Source organism: Drosophila ananassae, chromosome XR (genome assembly GCF_017639315.1).
Source record: "Drosophila ananassae strain 14024-0371.13 chromosome XR, ASM1763931v2, whole genome shotgun sequence".
NCBI classification, from domain to species: Eukaryota; Metazoa; Arthropoda; class Insecta; order Diptera; family Drosophilidae; genus Drosophila; species Drosophila ananassae.
Window position 1 is genome coordinate 18,729,509 of NC_057932.1, and position 22,368 is coordinate 18,751,876.

General features: G+C 35.8%; 1 protein-coding gene and 1 long non-coding RNA gene across 3 annotated transcripts in view; one reads left to right on the forward strand and one right to left on the reverse strand.

Annotated features, from left to right (window-relative positions):
- Positions 1-22,368, forward strand: part of LOC123257687 — a 70,308-nt gene that overhangs the window by 37,474 nt on the left and 10,466 nt on the right. The gene's annotated exons all lie outside the window — the stretch shown is intronic.
- LOC6504409 (activating signal cointegrator 1 complex subunit 2 homolog) lies at positions 13,963-15,424 on the reverse strand. 2 transcript variants are annotated; one of them, XM_032452204.2, is made up of 2 exons: positions 14,562-15,424; positions 13,963-14,507 (listed from the first exon to the last, which is right to left on the reverse strand). In XM_032452204.2, the coding sequence occupies exons 1-2, from the start codon at positions 15,407-15,409 to the stop codon at positions 14,030-14,032; spliced, it is 1,326 nt and encodes a 441-aa protein (XP_032308095.2). In that variant the 5' UTR covers positions 15,410-15,424; the 3' UTR covers positions 13,963-14,029. The 2 variants fall into 2 exon arrangements, with proteins under 2 accessions (XP_032308095.2, XP_001967028.3); XM_001966992.4 differs by having other exon boundaries at positions 13,963-15,424.

The following is a 22,368-nucleotide window of genomic DNA, read 5'->3' on the forward strand; positions in this document are numbered from 1 at the left end:
CATTTTTTGATTTGCATATTAATGCTCATGATACGAGTGTGTCCCCCTTTTCAGATTTTCTCCTTTTTTTTTATTATATCTCTTTATTTTTTTTTTTTTAAATAACGCATGCGCCTCGTTAAGTCGCTGAAGCACATTATGAATATTGCGTATTAAAATGCAAATTAAAGTCAAATTAGCACGCGCTTTAAACGACTGACAAAATTTCGAAAAAAAAAAACAATGGAATGGAGTTAAAGGTGGGCGGTGGTGGGTGGCTCTTGGTTTTTGTGGGCGTGTCACTTGACCGCCATCAATTCGATTGTCAAAGCAGCGAAACCACTTCATAACTTTTATTGGGGAAAGTTGTACACCTTTCCGGCATTTATCTTTTTTATTTTTTTTTTCTGTTTACTCAATCATTTTCCCATTGAGACAGCCCTCCAGTGGGGCCGAAAACTTTTCCCAAAACAAATTTTCCCTCCAAAAAAAAAAAAAGGGAAACTTTTTTTCTTATTTTTTTTCGCACACTGTTTTTGATGGCCTGTTCAAGTTGAGGTGACACATTTTTTCCCGAAGCGCGGAATGTGAAAAGCAGCAGCACAAAAAAATGAAGAAAACAAATACAATTTCACAGTCGTTTAGTTGTCACCTTAGAGGCACTGAGAAAAAATAGTGAGGGATTATTGGGATATAAATATGATAGATATTTTAAAGAAACATAAAACAGGTTCTTAAAAAAGCTTTAAATAATTTTTTGGCTTCTAAGAAAAATAATACAATTTAAGAAACTTACTTACCTTTTATTAAAAATACAAATGAAAATATATATACATATTATCATTTTAAAAATAACAAAAAAATAAATGGTTTAAAGACGATCTAATCCAACTCTTCTTAAAATTATAATTTAAACCTCCAAAAATCCTTCAAACTCCTATAATAAAATCTATGATTACCCCCTTATTTTTCTCAGTATATCTTACACGCTTGGCGCTGTCCCGTTCCGGCTTTTATTCCATATCCCTGGCTGCTCGTAAAGCGTGTGTAATGCCGTTAATACAAATTTTCAGCGTTTACAAATTGCGCATACGACGCGTGGCACTGTAGGTACAGGGGCCACTGGATATGGGCTACAGCTGGGGCCAAAGGTGCGACACAAGAAAAACACCAACAACAGCAGAGAATTATTGGGGGCAAAGGAAGAGAAAAAAAAAAGGAAATTTTCAATGTGTCAGCAGCACTTGCCGCGGGGTCATATTTGGAATGTGTATTACCATATTATGAAATATATATATATTTTAGCCCCAATATGTGTGCTATATTATTTTATATAGCAGTTGATGTCAGTTGATCTGGCTCTGTCTGTCGGCTGTCATGTGTCTTCCGGTGTTTATTGACAGACAGACGTGGGAGGAGATGTCGTCGCAGCCCCCGAGAGTTGTCTTTCTTCTTTCCATGTCATGTTTAATTAGAATTGCGGCTTATTCGGAATTTCCCATTTTATTCCCCTTGCTGTCATCAAATCTCAAATACAAGGATATGTTCAGCTCACATATCCTTCAGTTCAAAGTGAGGAAAGTTTTTCTGGGAATCGACTGACTGGCAATTGGTAAACATCGTTTACGATTTCATTCAGTTCGTTTTGTATAAATGCCCTCGAGAATTTTGGGTGCTTTTGAATGATTTTTCAATAAATTCTCACATCAAAGGATTTACTTTCAATTTTGATGGTAGAGTTTATGGTTTATGGATATTTTTAAATGGAATTTTTATTCAGAAGGCATTTCTTTTTACAATCTGGTAATTATTTATCTAAAAGACAATTATGATTATGAGTAAAAAATAGAAAAAAAAAACTCCCTTGAAGACAAGGACTTCTTTTTTCACTTTTTCATTCATAATTTCCCTCCATTTATCTGTCAAATATATTTTTTCCTGACTACCACCTCCACTCTACCCTGTCTCTCAGTTACTAATTGTTATTTGCGTTAACTTTTTGTGAATTGGCCAAAAAGAGAAGAAACTTTTTCGGGCACGCGCCCAGGCCAATTAATGTTTGAATATGCCACTTGGGCTTTGATTTTTTTTTGCTTTTTATTACCACCACGGAACTGTCACTGGCAATTACTAAATCAATTAAGAGTTTGGCGAAGAAGTGCGGGAATAATAGCTAAATGAATTTCTGCTGCAGTTTTGGTTGTTCATTTTTAATTGGTTTGCCGAAAAAAAAAAGAAGAGAAAACTAAACCACAACGACTGAATAATAACAATAATAATAATACCAACTAAGTAATAACATAATAATAATCGTAACGACAAAGAATATCAAAAGTACAACGATCGGAGCAAGAAAAAATATCAAAACTAGAGTACAGTACAGTCTAGCTAAGTAAAACCCATCATCAGAATGTCTGTAGACTTGAGTGGACAACAGGAGCCGACCATTTCGGTGATTACCACGGTTCCTGTGGCCCAGAATGGCGGCGAAATGGATGCCCTGCTGCTCGGCAGGATTGGGGTGAGTGGTGTCCTTTTATTTTTTTTTTATTTTTTTTTTTCGAATCACCAGCCATCACGACACGCCCTCCGCCTCTCATTCGAACAAACAGAGAAAAACCACAAACAAAAACATTTGACTATTTTTTCCCTTCACTTCTCTAAGTAGAAAAGTGCGTGATGTTCTCTGCGAAAAATAAATACAAATAATAGAAGAAAGCGGCTAAAAACAGAGAAAATATTTTTGCCTTTAAGTTAACAAATACTCTTGCAGATATTTTTTTTATTTTTTAACTATAAAAAATTAAATAAAAAATATTTTTCATCCAACATTATATTATATTGAATCATAAACCTTTTATTTTAAACTAAAAAAATATATAAAATGTTTTATTTTTATGTTAAAAATACTTCAAAATAAAATTATAAAATATACATTTCATTACAATATTTATTTTTTAAATTTATTTTATATTTTTAAAGACTCAGACTAACAGCAACCAGATATTGAATTACCTGTTTCTTCTTTTTGAAATCTATATCTTTTTTGATTTAAACATTTTTAATAACTAATTAAATCTGCAAGGGTATAAAAATTAAGGCACGTAAAAAATAAAATCCAAAGAGAACCCAGAAAGCGAGTCGAATCAAACGGAAAAGCATAACTCTCCTAGTCTTTTTGCATTTTCTCTAGACAAATATTTGGCTTGGCTTTCGTTTTTTACTCTCTTTTTTTTTTACTGTTATAATAACACTGTTTTACTGTTATAATAATTATAAATAATAATAAAAACACTACTGTGTTTTTATTTGTTCACACTTTAAGTCAAGTACTTTGACGACTAGTTGGAAAAGCTGTAGTGGGCGTGGCCAAGATTATTAATAAAATAGTAAGCCAAACAAACAAAAAAAATAAAAAAAAATTTAAATCAACAATATATTTTTGACATTTAGCTGAAAAAGTAGTTGCAAGCTATCACTCTCTATCTATATCTCACTATCTACTCTCTCTTTTTACTAAACAAATATATATTTAGGTACTAAACAAAAAGGGTAAGTATTTTCTTAAACAATTAATTTCTTTTCGGTTGCCAATGAATTAATGATGGAAAGTCAAAATGTTTCGCTTGAATGAATTGAGTTTTTTTGGCCAAAAAGCAGTTGTCTTTCGACTGCGAGTGCTTTCACTTCACTTTATCCTTGACTTTCTTTCAACCGGAAAAAAATAAAATATTCCGAGTATCAAATGGAATTAGTGTTCGATTGACAAAATGGTTTTAAATATTCACAATATTGTCGATGAACATGAGACAACCGGCACTGAAACGAAGGTAAATTAGAATAATATTTGAAATAGGCATTTTTGATTCATTTTGTAAATTTTTAATTAATAGTTGAATTTATAATTATAGAGTGCCTGGTTGGGTTGGTTTTCTAAATGAAAATTAAAAGCTTTTGAAACTCTTTCGGTGCATAATTGAGAAGCATATTTGATTCATTTTTGATTTTGCCAAAAACGAGCGATAATGAGAGTTTTCCGACCACTTTGTTGTGGCCAGAAAACTCTGTTTTCAACTTTTGTTAGAATGTTAATTAAGCGGCCTGACTCTTGTATCCTTTTTCCTGTTTTTCCTGTTTCATGTTTACTATTTTCTATTTTTCCCCTACCCCCTTTCCACACTCACTAACACACACACACAACTGCATACAATTTCCATTTTAGTTTTTCACGTCGAACGACTGGTAGGGTGGTGGGCGGCTTCTGGTGGAAAATAAATTGCAGAGGAAAAGCCACAAAACAACTGAAAAGTAAGAGCAAGGCGAGTTTTATTGTTGCCTACTTTACTTCAATTTTTTTTTTTAATTAAAAGCCTGGCAAAGTCAAATTCCATTAAATTAAATTAAACGGAAAGCCTCAAGATTTTTCTGGCTTAGGGTTTTATTATTCTACAACATTTATTTCCCCATAAAGTTGATTCATTTTGACTTTAATTAAAAGGTGGTTTTAATTGAACTTGATTTATTAATGGAGTTTAATTTTTTATTTAGTAATTGTCAAATGTATTTTTTATTTTACGAATACATTTTAAGAAGACTTCTTTGAGAATAAACATAAGTTCTTCTATATTTTAGTTAGTAGAGTGTATAATTCTGAGTTAAATTCATAATTAAAGATTAAAAACCCACCACAAGACCCTCATACGCAATTTCTAATAAAACTTTAAATCCTTGTCCGGAAAAAGCTTAAACTCTTTCTTCCTTGTTCCATTTTCCATTCTCTTTTTATGATGATGTTTGGGTTTCCCCATTTTCCTTAATTTTGCTGTTGTTCTTTTTGCATTTTTTTTTAAGAACCAATAAAATGCACACATAAATTTTTAGTGCAAAGCATAAGGGGATTATCATCCCCACAGATATATTTCTTTTTGTTTTTAGTTTGCCATTCTGTGGTAATATGATATTCCTTTTTTTCGTGATACCCGACACCCACAGAATCACATATATATATTATATATGAGTGTTAATGTGGGACAGTTGATGTGGAACAAGCTCATTAAACAGCCAAATCCAACCATTTGATTATGTGCCATAAAGCGTAGAAATAACATGTGTGGCTGCCATGGAAAAATCGGGTGGTGGGTGGGTGGTTTTTCCTGCCCCACCTCCTCCACATTCAAGGAAAAAAAGAAGGAAAATGTGGCAGGAGAAAAAAAAAAACAGAATGAAACCAATGCAGTTGCACAATATTTTCCACTAAGCGGCTTTCATGGCTCTGGGATTTATAGTTTTTTTTGCTTATATAGGTAGAGTGCAGAAAAATTTTAATGGATTTATGTTCAGAGGTAATTTTTGAAAAGGTTGTGTTAAATATTTTGTTAGAAAGGAAACTTCAGAAATTTAATAATTTTATTTAATATTTTTTTTTTTTTAATAAATCCAAACTTTTAAATTCTTATCTTTTCTCTAAATTCTTCTACTTTATCCCCAAAATGTGTCACATTTTCCAAAAATTGTTTGTCCATTTATTTTGAGTCAACTAATTAAGCAAACTGCTCTGGAAACTGCATATTTGGCAAATTCCATTATAAAATGTAGTTTAGTTTCCTCAAGGATAACGAGACTCCCCCCTCCTCGTGGCTGTCCTGCCATATAGTTTTCTCCTCCAAATGGGAAAATATTAAAAGCAAAAAAAAGTGAAAAAAAAAAATTGCGGAAAGGAAAACGATTTCGTGGGTCGTGTGTGTGGGAGTGGGAGTGGGTGTTGGGTGTGCGTGTGTTTGGTTGTGAAGGGAAATCGAAAATCTGTAATCTTGTGCATCGACAGGCAGAAATTTTCCAATTTTTTCTCCACAATTTTGTTTCCTGTTTGGTTATATAAGAAAAAAAATTGTTTACAAGCTACAAGCCAAACAATTTTAATCAAAGTGAAGCAGTGATTTTTGACTATAAAGATATTGGATTATTGGTTTTTACACTTTTTCCTCCTGCTTTTCCTGCTGCTTTTGGCATTTCCCTTGCCATTTTCCCCATTTGGCAAATTAATTTGCTGGAAGCCTCTGGCGAAAAATCAACCACAAAACAGGATGCAACTGTGCCACATTTTTGTGGTGCATCATCAATGATTCAAGCCTGACTGATTCCATCCAGTTGATGGATCACAAATTCACTTTTCAGTTGTCAGTTTTTCAGTTGCAGCTCGAGGGGCGGGCAAGGGGCTAGGGGGCGTGGCTGGTTGTGGCGTTAATCGAATCAAATGCATTGCACGTTGCGCCAACAACTAACTTTCCAACTGCCAACTGGCAACTGGTAACTGGCAACCGGTAACGGCCAATTCCGAATTTGCCAACGGGCATTGGCCGAAAACTACTGGCCAAAGCCAATGCCAGAGCCATTGTCAGGGACATGGGACATGAACACATGCTGATGCATTAAATCACGGCAACAGTGGGTTAATATTCACAATATATCCATCAATTATTTTCATGGAAACTTCATTGGAAGATGTTGTGGAAATCTTTGGAAAAGATGGAGAATTCTATGAATATTTTATTAAATAAGTAATAGTAGTTACAAAGGTATAGGTATTAGTAATTAGAATAAAAATAAAATTTTTTAGTTATTAAAAAAGAAAAAAAAAAGTTAAAAAAATTCTGAATTTCGTCTTCCTTATATAGGGGTCGGCCCTTCCCAGAACTGCTTGAGAATTATAAAACAAGTCATAAATTTTTTTAAATTTTATTTATTTACTGAATATATAATTTTTAACGTGACTAGGGATAAAGGGTCCTTTAAAAGGATACTTAAACATTAAATAGAGAATTATTTGTAGTTTCATAAATTCTTATTTGAATTAATTTTATTTTACAAAAGTCATCCTTTAAACTCTCTATTTCTTAAATTTCTTTAAAGGCAAGCCTTATCATAATTCCAAATCCAATTAATAATATTCCCAGCTTTTAGTATCTGACTTTCAAATTGAATCTGTGACCTTTAATTAACCACTGTGGTTTTTCACTGACTGGTACTGGTACTGGTGGTGGTACTGGTAGGTGGTGGTTGGGCTGAGAATGGTTTTAGTGGATTGTGTAGTGGGTGGTTGGGATATCCTGTTGTTGTCGTAACTGTTAGCCAGGACCTGACATGCTTGATTGAGTTCAAAATCAGATTTGTAGAGGCCCTCCCAGGTCTCGGATACCCCGGGACTTGTGTGTGTTTTTCGGTTCGCATTGAAAATTGAAATAAAAACGAAACGTGACATTTGGTTTGGTTGGCAACAGGCGGAAAAAATCCAAATAAAAAATAAAAAAGAACAAAACTCAAATTGAAACTCTCGAACTGAAACTGGTAACTGGTAACTGAAACAATCAAATAAAGTTTTTTGTCCTTCACCCCTTTTTTTTTTATTGTCAAAATCAATGGATGTCAGCATTTAGGAAATTGTCAGCCGAAGGCGTAAATGTTTTTTTTCTCTCTCGATTGCCTTTGAAAAGATTTATTTTATTAGATTTTCTTCACTCTGTCTCTCTGATATTTTATTCAGGTAAGTTGTATGTTACTATACTGTTTTCTTCAGTGTGCGTGTGAGTTTTTGGTTTTTTGTAGCATATTTTCTAGAGCTTAGTCTGTCTTTTTCTAGCTTCCCGCATGCCATCTACTCGCACACACACACACACACACACCCACTCAGCCACACACTCAGACCCGTATCATATATCCCTTCTCACAGAAAAAAAAGAAATATAAAGAAATCTCATTAAATATTTATATATATTATATTATATATCTTTATATAAATGGAAAAAAATTATATATATATTTGTTTCTTTTTCTCTTCTATTCCCCCGCCACTCCCCTCAACAACATGCACACCACACTCACACACACCAACACACGTTCAACAAAATACAAAAAAAACTATATATATGTATGTATGTAAATATGTATGTATATGTATGTGTACTTATGTGTCACCAAAACCCGAAAAATATATATATATATCTTAAAACGAAAAATATTCACACGACAAATGTCAAAAATAATTATGATATTTAAAAAATATTAAATGTTAACCAAGCAGCATTCGGTGAGTAAAAAAAATTATATATTTTATTGCCTTAATTGTAATTATAATTATTAAAATAATAGAAAGGGGGTAAAGGGGTTTTAAAGGGTTAAGCAATAGAGGGATTTGATTAATGGTCTTCTCCTTATTATTTTTATTAATTTAATAGAATTATTTCTTATTTCCCCCAAAAATTTATCATTTCAAGTTCGAATCAACCTCAAAACACTCTTAATCCCCGTTTAATTTTCAATATTACACCATCAGGACTATTTACAATTAATTTCCTTTATTATGAAGTTGACCTTATGGTGATAATAAAATTAATTTCTTACCCAAAAGAAAAAGAAAGAAAATACGGAAACGGTGGCAACAAAAAATAAAAGTGAAAACCGTCCAGGAACTTTACAAGTTGGCAACGTGTCCTGATTAATGCGCCACTGGCAGGACACTGAATTTATGAAGTTGCCAGCGAGAGTCCTGCCTACCGATACCTCCGCCTCTTTAGAGCCGCCTCTAGGCCTGCTTTTGGACCCCCTTAGTAGTGCCTTTGTTGTTGGGCCTGCTTGCTGACTTGGCTAATGGACAGCCGTTGGCATAAAGTGGAAAAAAAAATTGAAGTGAAAGCTACTTTTACTTTTGGTTTTCACTTTTTTTCTTCTATGCTCTTTAAGGGGGTTTTTTGATTTCATAAAGAAATCATTTCTTGTTAGAAGATCATATTAATTGGATGCTTACAATTTTTTATACTTTTTTGATTAAAATTATATTTGTATCTAAATATATACATACCAATGTCCTATTGTCCGCCTATTTGTCCGCTATTTTGTCCGTCTGTCCGCTAAAATCTTACAATACAAACTAGAGCTTAACTTTTTGCAATTTTTGATTTCAAACTTTGCTCTTTAAACTCAAGATTCAGACAAAGAGAAGTCCTTAGTCCTTTAATTTATATTTTAATAATTAATAAAAGAGAAGGGTATTTGGAATTCGTTTTATCCGTAGCCTCTCAGGCTCTCCCTCCTCTCCTTTTTCGTGCCTTTGCGGTTGCCTAGGACTTCCAGTCGACTGAGTTGTTGGCTGGGCCTATCTAACGATGCCATTATATTGTCATGAATATGATTATGTTGCCGCCGTTTCCACCACCACTACCACACCCCCCCCTTAAGACATATATATATATATATATCTCAGAGAGGTAAAGGTAAAGCTCTATGTTGGGGCATCATACTTCATTTGAAGGAAGGAATGGAAAAGTTTTTTGGCCTTAAATAAATAGCGCAAAATATGGCTAAGAATTATGCGTGAAGAATTCTCGGAATTCTTGTCGCCATTTCTATGTTGTTGCCGTCTCTTTCGAGGGCCAGATAGCCCTCTCTTTCTCAGGGGGTTGCGTTGGGGAATGAATTTATGAGCGAGGCGTGTAAAGAATTTGTAGCATCGCCTTTAATTGCTCAGGGATAAATGTAGGTTACATACAATAAACATTCTCATTTCTTTTTTGTCGTTTTATTTTTTCTTGTATTTTTTAAGCACCCCCTTTTTGCCAACACCCCTGCTTTTTTGGCCAAGTGTTGTCTGCCATAATTAAAGCCGACTTAGCAGACAGGCGAGCATCTGTTTTCGGTTCTGTTCTGACAAAGTTCAAGTTCAGCAGCAAAGGCAACCAGCTAGAACCACCCTAGAGGCGAAAACCCATTTCTACTTGCAACCAACCATCCTTGCTTGCAACTACCCACTACCCACCCCCGCTGCCCCACCCCTTTAGACTACACCTGTTGTGACCTTGCCAAGACAAGTGCAAAGTGCAAGGCAGGCAAGGATTCTGCTTTTTTCCACTGATCACAATCAGGTGTTTCTTCTTCGAATGTCTGGCAGGCAAGACGATGTCCTTGATCGAACATTCGTTCAATTAAATGACAGGATATTTATGGGAAATTTAAAATAAATTCTGGGGGAAAATCTAATTTAAGAAGGGGTTTTCCAAACATTTTAGGTAAAGATAATTTTTTGGCTCTACTTTAGCTACTTTGAATTAATTTTTAGCCAACTTATAAATTTCTATATTTTTTCTCAGTTAAAATTTCGCAGATGGGACGTTATTTTTTCCACCTTTTCGTTCATTCATAATTTAGTTTTGGGGCCGGGCCAGCAGAACACACAGGTCCTTCTCCCCTCTCCACCTAGCCCGCCCCTCTTTAAACTGGCATTTAAGCTGCGGTTCCCATCCTCCTTCTTGGTCCTGCCTCGCCCTCCTTACATTTTCGTCCTGGCCCGCGCTTGACACATCAAGTATACGCCATGTGGCGCGATGCTATGCCAGCTATTTCTCGTTTATTAAACGTCGCGGCGAGCAAAAATTTAATAAAAAACTGACTGAAACCGACTGAAAAGTTGTAGATGTTTAGCCAGCCGTGGACTGTGGCGGCGGCCCTCGATAAGTTATTATACGATGCCGGCCGATGGAGAGGCAAACAGAAACCGACCGGAAAAGTCCAGAAAAGTACTTCATAAAAATATACAAAAAAATAAACAAAAAAACGTAAGGAGAAAAGGCGACAAAACAATTGACAAGAACATAAAAACAATCAGCTGAATGGACAAAAAAAAAAGGAGATTGGGGGTCTGTGAGGGGAATAAAGGAATAAGATTTGTTTGAATAAATCGCTTTTAGAAATCGCACTTTATCAGCGGAAATAAATCACAGGAAATCCGTGGAACAAATCTTTCTGGCTTTTTATTTATTTTTTTTTTTTGGTCCAAAGCGATATCCTTGAAGTAGGACATAAACATTTAACTGCTTTCTGGACATAATTGTTACTAGAAAACCGACATAAAACACACACACAAACACTCTCGTGGACATTTTTGTGGGCGTGGGCGTGGCACTTGTTGTTGGAAGGATATTTGCAAATCGATTTTGTTGTGATTGTGAAAACAATTTGAAAATTGCTTTGAGCCATTTGGAGGCAAGTCGAGCGACAAGCGTTTGGCAAATAAGAAAACCCACAACTTCACCTACACAAAGACATGCCACACACTCACACACACACACACACATAGGCAGCCACTCACACACACATAGGCAGCCCACGCATGAGAATCAGACAAGTTGGATGAAAAGTTGGAAAATGGAAAATTCACATACGCTTTTGTGGCAGAAATGGGGAGTACCAGTTTTCTGAAAGTTCTGAATTTTTTCTCAAAAGAGTTTTCAAATTTTTCTTCATAAAATTGATTTTTTAATTGGATATAATAAAATATAAAATTTAATTTAAAAAAATCATTTAAAAAGCATTAAAAATTCGTATATAAAATGATAATTTTCTATCCAAAAAAAAAACAAGAAACAAAATTGCCGTGGCTGACATTCCGCCCTGACACTTTTTTGGGGCGAGATTCAGGGGGCTAGTAGTGGGGCTAGTGGGCGTGGCTGATTGTCCTTTGACAACTGAAATAGGCTGCACTAATTTGACAGAACTCAGAACTCAGAGAGCTAGCAGCTGGGAATTCCGAGAAACTTTTTCGGCAACCGACTGCAACCGGTTGCAGCAGTTGAAATGAATGATTGAAATGATTGACTGGCGGCTTTGGCACCTCAGCCACGAAAAGTTGGCACAAAACTGTTCGGAAAATCTACGAAAAAATTGGACAGGGGCAGGGTGGCAAGGAGGGGAGGGGGCTGGGAAAATCTTCCGGCTGACTCAACAGGAAAATCTGTCAAAGTTGACTCGATTCAATTCGATGATTTGGCAGAAAGTTGAGCAACAAATTGCAATTTTCTCAGCCGCAATTCGAAGGGAGTGAAATACGTTTGAAATTTGATTTAAAGAAATATCAAAAATTAAATATTAAATGGGTTTTTTTATGGGGAATTATTCATTTTTGTGATTTCTTTATTTTCACTAACTTACTTGCTTAAAAATTAAGTTTTTTTTTTGTTACAAGGTTGTTGGATAGTTACTTATTTTGTTGTCTTATTAATATTTTCTGTTTTTTTTTTTTGGCTTCTATTAAATTTTATTTCATCTGTCAAGAAAAGTGTAAAAAGAAAAGCCTACTTGATTTTGAATTAAAAGGATTTATTGTTTCTAAGCTATGTAAGTAGGCTATGAAATATTATTAAGACAAGGAATAGAAAAAATGCCTTGCTTTTTATGTCATTTTATTACATAAAATATTCCTCAGATCTATATTTTTTTTCTGCAGATTTTAATTTTTAAATTTTCTGGAATTTATATATTTATTTTTTAAAATTTAGAAGAAACAAGCCTACAATTTATTGGAAAACTATCTTCCTGCCTCTTTCCCTGCTAAAAATTATCAAGAAAAAGACAAATCTATTAAGTGTTTTATGTTTTTTATTTTGTGGTGTTATTTGTCTTAAAACTAGATTATGTTAGCCGCCAAAATAAATTAACATTAAATATTAAATATTAACAAGTAACGAAAAATTAACATTAAATTTGCCTAGAAGAACCGGAACTGTTTTTTTTTTTAGTTTTGTTTTTTAGTTTTTTTTTTAAGTTTTTTGTTTTGATTTTTTTTAGTTTGTTTTTTAAGTGTTTTTTTTTTCTTTTAGTTTTTTGGTTGGAAGTCTTTGTTGGAGTTTTTTTTTAGCAGTTCTTGATGGGGTTTATGTGGTTCTCTTGCTGAAGACATCTAGTGCTGGTGCTCACTGTCCTCACTATCCTCCTCGTTCTTCTGCATATCTATCACTATTCGCCGGGTGTTCCTCAAAGCATCGGATCGTGCGAGGAAATCTGACCAGGATCTCGCCCAGTTCCCGGGTGGCTGGAGCTGCGACATCAGAGGTGATCCCGGGGTTATGTGGACCACCTTCTCCAGCGTCTTGAACTTTATCCTTTTGCTAAGCTTCATCGGCCTCTCGATCTTTTCCGATATCAGCTTGAAGTCACTGGGAGTGGTGGCTATCGTCATATCGTCCAGCTCCATGTCCTCTATTCCGTCCATGGCCGATATTGTTGCTTGAAGCGGGAGGTGATCGTCATCAGAGTTGCTCATCCTACTCAGTACCTGGCTTTGTTCCACTTCATCAGCATAATTAGGAAGCGATTCCTTAGGAGCGGGCGCAACAACCATTCCAGAAACTCCCATTCCAATACCCAGGCATAAAAATCCAAAGGCATGAAAAAACACATACATTTTTTGCGTTTTTTCAATTTTTTGGATAATTTTGGAGATTTTATTTTTTTTATTTTATTTTTTTAGATGCTTATTGTTCGAGGACTGTGAGTTGAATGAGTGGAGTTGGGAGCTGGGTCTCGTACTTGGACAAAAATGATCCACAGACTACTTGGTTTTCAGAGTTTTGTTTGTTTTTTTCATAGAAAATTGAATATTTGAAGGATTTTCAAGTAGTCCATGAATTTTGTGTCAAAAATTGATGGAAATCGACTGGGTAGCTGTGATTTCCAGTTTTTCATGAAGGTTTTCAGGGAAATTAATCTTTATTTAAGGCTCAATAAGGTGGGGATTTGCTGAAAATGTACCAACTATTCAGATCTGACCATAAGCTAGGAATCCTCAATTTCTTAACCATTTTTATTTAATATCTCTGCTATTTTTAAACCATTTTTGAAACGGAATACCATTTTTTAATCAGAACTGCCAGCTTCACCAGTCTGCATAAAAAAATAATACAAATAAGAGCAATTTAAATTTCATCTATTTTTTGTTAATTTTTATGATGTTACCCCTTTGGAAATTTTCAAAATTTTTTTTAAAATTTTAGTTTCTCAGATTTTCCTTTAAATTGATATTACTCGAAGAACTAAGATCGGGAAGGTATAACATTCATTAATCCGATAAATATTAGCTGAGTTATGAACTTTTAAAGATATAGTTTTGCCAAAAATCCTATATAATATACAGATCTAATTAAAGGAACTATTCCACTATTATTTATATTATTTATTCTTCTAAATCATATTTATTTAAAATCTTGAGAAAAATCTTGAAGAAAAGCTATCCCCGTGGCATTCTTCTTGGTGGGGTCATCACTTTCATGACGTTCTTCTCGATGGCATCCCGATTCGCCATCAGACGTCTGAGCCGCGACTCGTACTCCCCGTAGCGCTCTCGCTGATTGCCCTTTGACCTCTTATTGAAACTGGCCGCCATGTCGTCGAGATCCATGGCTTCCGAGCGGGTGCTTATGGGAGCAGGAATCCAATATCCAGACGAGTCCTGTTTGGATTGCAGGGCGGCAGGACTATTGATGAGTTTTAAAAGTGGAGAAACCATTAGCTGATTATCACCATTAGATGAAGGACCTTGAGGACTCTGAGGTCCTTGAGAACTCTGGGGACTTTGGGGACTCTGGGAGTCTTGAGAGCTTTGAGATCTTTGAGGTTCTTGAAGAGTTTGCGGTCTTTGGGGCTCTTGAAGACTTTGAGGATGCTGAAATCCTTGAGATCTTTGAGGATCCTGAAATCCTTGAGATCTTTGAGGATCCTGAAATCCTTGAAATCTTTGAGGATCCTGAAATCCTTGAGATCTTTGAAGACTTTGAGATCTTTGGGCCGCTTGGAGACTCTCCTGTCTTTGAGGATCTTGAAGATTTTCGGACCTTAGAGGATTATGAGCACTGAGGGGGGTGTAGGGATTATCCTGGTGATTGTCCATCCTTTTGATGGAGGTGGGAACACACTGTTCGGGGTCTTTCTGTTCCTGCTGGGGATTTTCGAACCATTTCCCTTTCGGATGGGCATTGAAGTCCGGTTTCCGGCAAGTCGCACCCTGATTGCTTCTATCCTGGGCTTTGGTCAAGCGGGTCTGCAGGATCTTCAGATTGCGGGTTATGGCCCGGGTGTGGGTGTCCAAGGACCTCATTAGACAGGTCATCCTGGACATGAAAGCCTCCTGTTCTCCGTCACTCAAATAGTCATCATCGTCGTCCTCATCATCGTCGTCGTCATCGTCATCGTCCTCATCATCGCCATCGTCCTCGTCCTCATCCTCATACTTCATGGCCATTTTATGCGTATCCTTGTCGTCCTTTATGAGTTTTTTCGCCGTTGTTGGCTTTTTGCCCCATGGCTTTTCGAACCGCAGAGCATTCGCATTTTCCGCCGAACAGATACTCGTCGGACACTCTCGATTCTCTCGCGACCAGAGCTCTTCGTCCTGATCCTGTTCCGAGTCCATAACCTGCATCTGCTCCTGATCCTGATCGTCCTCGGATCGCCAGCTGTTGTGGTAGTTCTCCCGGGGACTCGGTTCGCGGACAAACCGTTGTGGATAGTCTGTATCCTGCCCATCCTGACGATAAAACTGGCAATGAGCCTTCTCAAAATGAAGAAAAATACAAATTAAAAGGATTATTTGATTTTTCACAAAAGCCATTTCCCAATTATTATTTTTTAATAACTGAAAAGTCAATGATAACTAGATAACAAATAAATTCCTTTAAATGGAATGGAATTTCATTTGTCTTGTTGGGAAGAAAGTAACACTTTTTCTTTTATTTTGCTGAGCTGACTAGCACCTTGATATCCTTATTGTCCTGACACTTGATGGCTGCTGTTTTGTATCCTTTTTTAAAGCTCACTTGCACATCCTGTGGTTCGTCGTCAGATTTCATTTCGGAATACTCTATAGGGGAAAGGGGGTACTTCTGTTAAAGAAGAAAGTTCAACCATCTTTTAAAAAATAAAAAAATATATTGTAATGGGTTGGACAAGAATATATGCCCAGTTTCCTATAGAATATTATTTTCTTAAAAAGTTTAAAATACAAAATGGATAATATAACATTATCTCAGCAACTAGAACTAGATTTTCTGACCTTCCAAAGAGCCCTAGCTTTTTGTGGCTTCTTCCAGTATCATATTTTTGTTCCGGTTATACGAGGCTCTCCATCCTTGGATCCTTCTGAATCTGGTTTGCGGGTTTTCTGGCCCGATTCTCCTGCATTTTGCGGCTCCTCTGGCTGCTACCCAACTGCTACTCCAACTGCTACTGACGTCAAGGAGGAGGACAGTGAAATGTTCACTTATTGCGGTTTTTTGTTTTCATTCTTTTCTGTTGTTTACAACCAGGGCACGATTGCCCCAAAGGTGTGACCATGGGTGGGTATGGGTGGGTTATAGGGGGTATGGGTGTTTTTCCTTAACAATAACGATTGGGGGAAGACAGAGGAGTCAGGGGGAGGGGGGCGTGGGAGGACGTCGAACGAATTCATCAACGCGCACAAAAGATGAAGAAAAATGGCAAACTAAGGCCAAAAGATGGCCGAGAGCGAAACACCTACGCAAGGGGAAGGCGGCAAGGAAGTTGCTAACCACGCCCCTCCAGCTTACTGCCATTATATCTTAAGACCACCCACTACCTATTAAACAGGCACTGAGAGAAATTATTGCCTGAAATCATATAAAAATCATCTAAAAGGCCTAAAAAAAACATCCAAATTTCCCACTTTTTCTTGGAAATAAATTCTTAAAAAAAATCTCTAAAAATATATATATTTTTTGTCTGTGTACTGTATACCCCATCTGTGCGTCAGCATGGCGGAAACTGCGAAAGGATGCCGGCAAGGATGAAAATAGAAATAGAAATAGAAACTGCGCCACAAGAGCGGCAGACAAGTGCCCGATGATGAAGATGATGATGGTGGGTGGCGATGCAGTTGCAGTTGCAGGTGGAAATGGAAAAAGTTTGGGGAGCTAGTAGGAGGTAGTAGGTGGGGCAGAAAAGGGGGGGACATTTGACGATCCCCGCCCATGGCAAATGCATTTCCAGTGTCGCTTCTGGGCACAAAAAGGGGGGATTGCAAGCAACTGTCTTTAAGGGGGCAGGATGGTTTCAGGGGCTGAAAAAAAACACATTTTTGCGATTTTTTTTCTCATTTCTGAGAGAACGAAATGATCCAATTTTTTTACACGATAAATGGCTATATTTGTAGAGTATTTAAGAATATTTTTTATTAAGAAATAATTATTATTTATTCCGTGACGGCAGTCGGCCGGAGTCGCTTCAAAAAATTGGTCTCTTGCGGTGCGTAAAGTCTGGCCTTACAGTGTTATCTAAAATCAAAAAATTGAATTGATTTACTTAAAATATTTGTTTCTTGTGCGGATGAACGAAACCATTTTGAAAAATATGCAATTTTGAATTTTTGGCGCGGTTTCAAAGTCAAAAGTGCCATTTTTACATAAAAATCCGCCCATTTTTGCCCCTAAAAAAAGTAAAAAAAATTTAAAAAAAAAAAAGCGTTCGTTCATCCGCAAGTATTTATTGTATTAAAGATGTGTACAAAATTTTATTAAGATCCGAGCATTACTTTTTGAGTTACGTTACGCACCGACTTGAAAAAGTTGTTTTGAGCAAAACGCGTCTAAAGTTTTAAAAGCAATGGAAAGTATATGGAGAGAAAAAAACTAGAAAATCGGTATCTCAGCAAGTTTTAGTCCGATCGACATGAAACTTTCACAGGATATTTCTAAGATAATGTTCTATTATATAAAAAATTTCTGAAAAAAATTTTTTTTTGAAGTCTCAAACCATCCTGCCCCCTTAATTCCCAGTTTGAGAGGAAAAACAACTAGGCACTGAGAGAAAAATATATATTCTAAAAAAAATATAGAGAAATATTAATTAGAGACCCAAAATAATTAAATTAAATTAAATTTTAATTAAAATAAAAGTCAATCTTTAAATACTTTTTGAAGCCTTTTTCTTTTTTAATTATTTTTCTTTTGAACCTTCTCTTTATTTAATAATATTTTTTATGCCTACCCCCATTTATTATATATTTTCCCCCCTATATTTTTTGTACTATTTAATCACACTTTTTATTCTCCGCCTCGTAGTAATTTGAACCCTTTCTGAATGACCCCAGTTATGGGCTCAGTTTCCAGGGTTTCCAGATTTGATTTAATTCCGCGTGGAGCCAACCAAGGCGGCCCCCTTTCTCTCCGGCATCTGGCATACCCTGTAATTGCCTGGCCAGCCGAGTTGGTTGCAATTTGCAATTAAACTGCTTCAGACTGCAGTTGATGAGTGGCGCTTTATAGTCGGGTGTTTTTTTTTTTTTTTTTTTTTTTCAAAAAGTTGTGGGGTTTTCCAAGTTGTGGGGCAAGTATGGGGCGGCAAGTGGGGCTGAAACTTGGCCATGGGAGAGCCATAAGTTCAGTGACATAAAAAACTTTAATTTCAACGAGGGAGAAACCAACCACTTATTTGCTGAGGGGAAAAATCTAACAATTAGTTCAACTATTGAAACTTGTTACGGTTTTTTTTTATGGCTACTAAAAAAAAATCGTGAAAAAATAGGATTTGAAAAAAAAACAAACTAGCTTTAAGGTTCTTAAAATGTTACAAAGTTTTGAAAGGTTTTCGAAACAATATAGAGGCTTTAAAAAGTCCATAAAGTAACTATATTTTAACTAAAAGCAGGGACAGTAAGAATAGTTATAGTTTGAAATTCATATTATGTGTTAAAATCTAAAAAGCTAAGACTAAGACTATTTTTAGTTAAGAGTTAAGTTAGATAATTAATCGTAAGATAGTCATAAAGCCTGGAATCTTTATATTCTTTTATTTATATTTCAAAACGTTATAGAATCCTTTCCTTTTAAAGCTGCGGAGCCTGAAAAGAAAAGGACTTCTTAAAAATACCGTTTATTTTCAAATTTAAATTTAAAATTCAGAAAGCCAGCTTTAGTTGAAAACTTTTGCTGGATTTTAATCCTTTGTGAAAGCTGTTTGTGGTTGTTGAAATTTGTAAGCTTTCTAGTCCTGCGAGTCCTGAAACCAAAGCTTTTTCTGAGCTTAAAATCCTTAAAAAGTGAATAGCTTTTCTCCCAAACTTGAGTTCCTATTCAAAAGCTAAATGGAACTTATATTCAAACTGACAAAAACACAAATAAAACCGCTGAAAGTGAACGTTTCCTTTCTATAGAAATTTCTTCTTTTCAAAGCCTTTCTTTTTGATTTTTTTTCTGCGGCATATAGTGACATTAAGCATACGCAGTGTTGCACTTGGCTTTTCGGCACTTCATTGGCAGGAATGGCAATGAAAAGCTGTTTCGTTTTGGCCGAAGACCAAAATTTATGACCCCCCTGTTGCTGTTGCTGAGTTTTCACTTTTTTCCGTGACAAACTTTCTTTGGAAGTTGGCCAAAAAATAGAGCGGGAAATTTCTTATTGGCCATTAACTAAAGAAACCTGAAAGAAAACTTTAAAGTTTGAGGGCATAATTTTTATGCAGTCGCCCGTCTTTCGGCAATGACTTTCATTCAGGTTTTTCGACTTTTTTGTTCTTGTTCAGACTGTTTGGTTATTCCATTCACTTGCCATAAAGGATTTTTCATGTGCCCGTTGGGGGGGCAGGACTGTGGGCGGGACTGTGGAGGAGGCCATGCTGGCCATGAAATATGCTAAATGGAGGGAAAGTCAAAACAAACAGAAACCCCCTCTACCCCATAGGCTTCTTGATCAACAGCTTTCGGTTAACCCTTAACCCTTAACCTTCTTTAACCCTCCCTTTCTTGATGCTTTTTTGGTTCGCATTTGTTTGCACAGGTGACTTGCCTGGGACTCGACACATAATTCATCTCTGACTTACGAGGAATGAAATTTTATTTATTGGACACCTACGTGGGGGTTTCTGGGGGTTAATCATTGACCTTATAACCAGCCCTGGGGGGAGCACAAAATTTAATTAACTTTAATCATTGCCTAAGATTTAAGCCCGAGGCAGAGGCAGATTCGTTTAATAAGTCAATTGTTGTTTTTGAATTCAGAATGCAGAAGGAATTTGCATTTCTGGAGTTTGTTTTAAGAGTCATCTTTGGTTAGAAAAAAAATTATTTTATGTTTTATTTTAGACTTGAACTAGGGGTTTTCTAAGAAGTTTCAGTTCTAAGAGAGTAGACTGCAATTTTTCACATAATTTTTTAAACAGAATTATTAAAAATTTCCAAACAAAAATTTTAAAAAAAGAATACATATAACATTTTTATGTTCATTTAAATTTAAATTTAAAGCTATATTTATAATAGTCTTTTCTATTAACATTCCTAAATAATTTTTAAACCTAAAACTCATTTAAATTTTAATTTTTCCACAAAAAATTAAAAAAAAAACAATAATTTTTGTGTTCCTCTTTTTTGTTTATTTTTTTTTATTTTGCTCACTGCTTTTGGTGATTTTGTTTTGCTCGCCACTTTCGTCGGTAGTCTTGCCACATGCTCCTGGCCACGTTTTTGAGGCTGCCACGTGACGGCAGAGCTTGCGTGCCACAAACGGCGGCAGCTTTTATGCAGTAGGCTTCTCGGGGGAGTTCAGGGAAGAAAAGCCATTGAAAAGCGGAGGGAAGGAAAAGCTTCAGCCAGCATGCGGCTGCTGCGTTAATTCGGCACTTTTCCTGCCTTTTCTCAAATTCGGTTTCTCAGTTCTGCCCGCAACGCACGCTGTTAAAGTCGCAAGTCGCTGTGCAAGTCGGAAGCAAATCGCTCGGAAAACGCGCGTATCCCGAAAACACGTCTGCCGATCGGTCGTTAAAAATTCAAAAATTCAAACTAAAAAATTTTATATTCCATAAAAATCATAGATAGATCAAAAATAATATTTAAAAAAATTAAAAAAATATAATCTCTTGTAAAAAATTATCTGCAGTAAGAAAATAATTGAAATATTTAACAAATAAAAGGTTTCTTTGCTAATTTTTTTTTAATGTTTGTTGTTGTGGCTTTGGCTATAAAAAAAAGTGTTATAACAAAATACGCAAAAATTTCTTAATTGTTAATTGGCTAAAAACCAAAGCTGTAAAGTACTCCCATAAAAAATCCATTAAAAAAGTCATAAAAATGATTTAGGGAAAGAAAATAAAACAAAGGGCATTAAAAAGGGAACAATTTTAGGAAAAAGTTTAATAAATTTTTAAAGCTATGCACAGTTTTGTAACACATTTTTTTTATATTTTTCAAAATAAATTTGAGATAATACTTTTCCCCGAATAAATTATAGAATAAAAAGTAGCATATTTTGTTTGAAAAGATTCAAACTAATTCAAGCTCTATGTAAACTCCTAGAAAAATTTCAAATCTCAAAAAATGCAAATAAAAATGGCAAATGCCTGAGACAAATTGGTAATGACTTGAGGTGTGTCGCTACAAATTTCGCTTCTGGGTCATCAATTGTGATGGCCAAAAGAAGTTGGCCAGCAAACAGAAGAGGCAACAAAAAATAAATAAATAAAAGAGAAAGGGGAAGAAAAAAAAGAAACGAAAGTGCCTAAGACAAAATCAAGTATACGCCGCGTGGCCTTTGCTTTTACCGCTCTGTCTGATTACGCCGAAATCCAAGTAGAAGTCGAAGTGGGATTTGGTTTTGGATTTGAATTGAGATACGGATTTGGAGCCGAAAGCAGCCTGTTGCCAGCACAGATTGCTTGAATAAAAAAACAGAGAAGAAACTTGACACAAATTGCCAAGGAATTTCTTACATCGGTGGCTCGGTGGTCTCTCGCTCTTCTGTCTTTTCTGTCTTTTGTTTGAATGCTGATTGCCCCAAGAGCCCGTAAAATCCCGTATCCTGAATGGTGAATGTCCTTACTGGCCTGGCCTATGTTGTCTGGCTTCCTTTTGTGCCTGAGAAAAATGCTGATTTCTGTTGTTGATTTCATACCTTATTTATTTTTGGATTGGCTTTGAAACCTTTTCTTTTCTTTTTTTTTTGTGGCTTTAGTTACCATTACCGTTTTTGTTTGTATTTGGACTTTATCGTTTATCGTTATCGTTTATCGAGGGAAATATGTTAATAATACTTTGGTAATTAACCAAAAGTCAGGCAGGCAATTTGGCAGAAACAGCGTCAACTAATTAAATCACGTAGCAAATGCATAAAAACAAAGCGATTCCAGCTCTGGAATCTCAAACACAACCAACCAGTCTATCCCCTGATTGTCTAGCTCTAATTTCATCCCTTCGGGGGCCAACTTTTAGGCAAATTAATAGGCCAAGGCAAAAAAAAAAAAAAATTAAGAGTAGCAAAGACAAAAAAAAGACAACACACACACACACACACACACCCAGAGACAAACAACAGCAATTAGGCTGGTCTGAGGGGCATTGTCCTGGGTCCTTTCATCAGTCTAATACTACACCACCACCATCCAGCCAGCCCACCAAAGGCTTAAGGGTTCGAATAAATTGCCTTCATCATCTTTCACTTTGGCCTTCCCTATCTCTTTTTTTTTTTCTTGTCTAGATTTTTTCCCACATCCTTTTATCCGAAAGTTTCCTTTTGAAAAAACATTTCTATGCATGACACACAGCTTACACACTTACACGCACGCCACAA

Coding starts and splice junctions, on each gene's coding strand:
- LOC6504409 (XM_001966992.4), bottom strand. CDS start 15,409: ATGGCTTTTGTGAAAAATCAAATAATCCTTTTAATTTGTATTTTTCTT.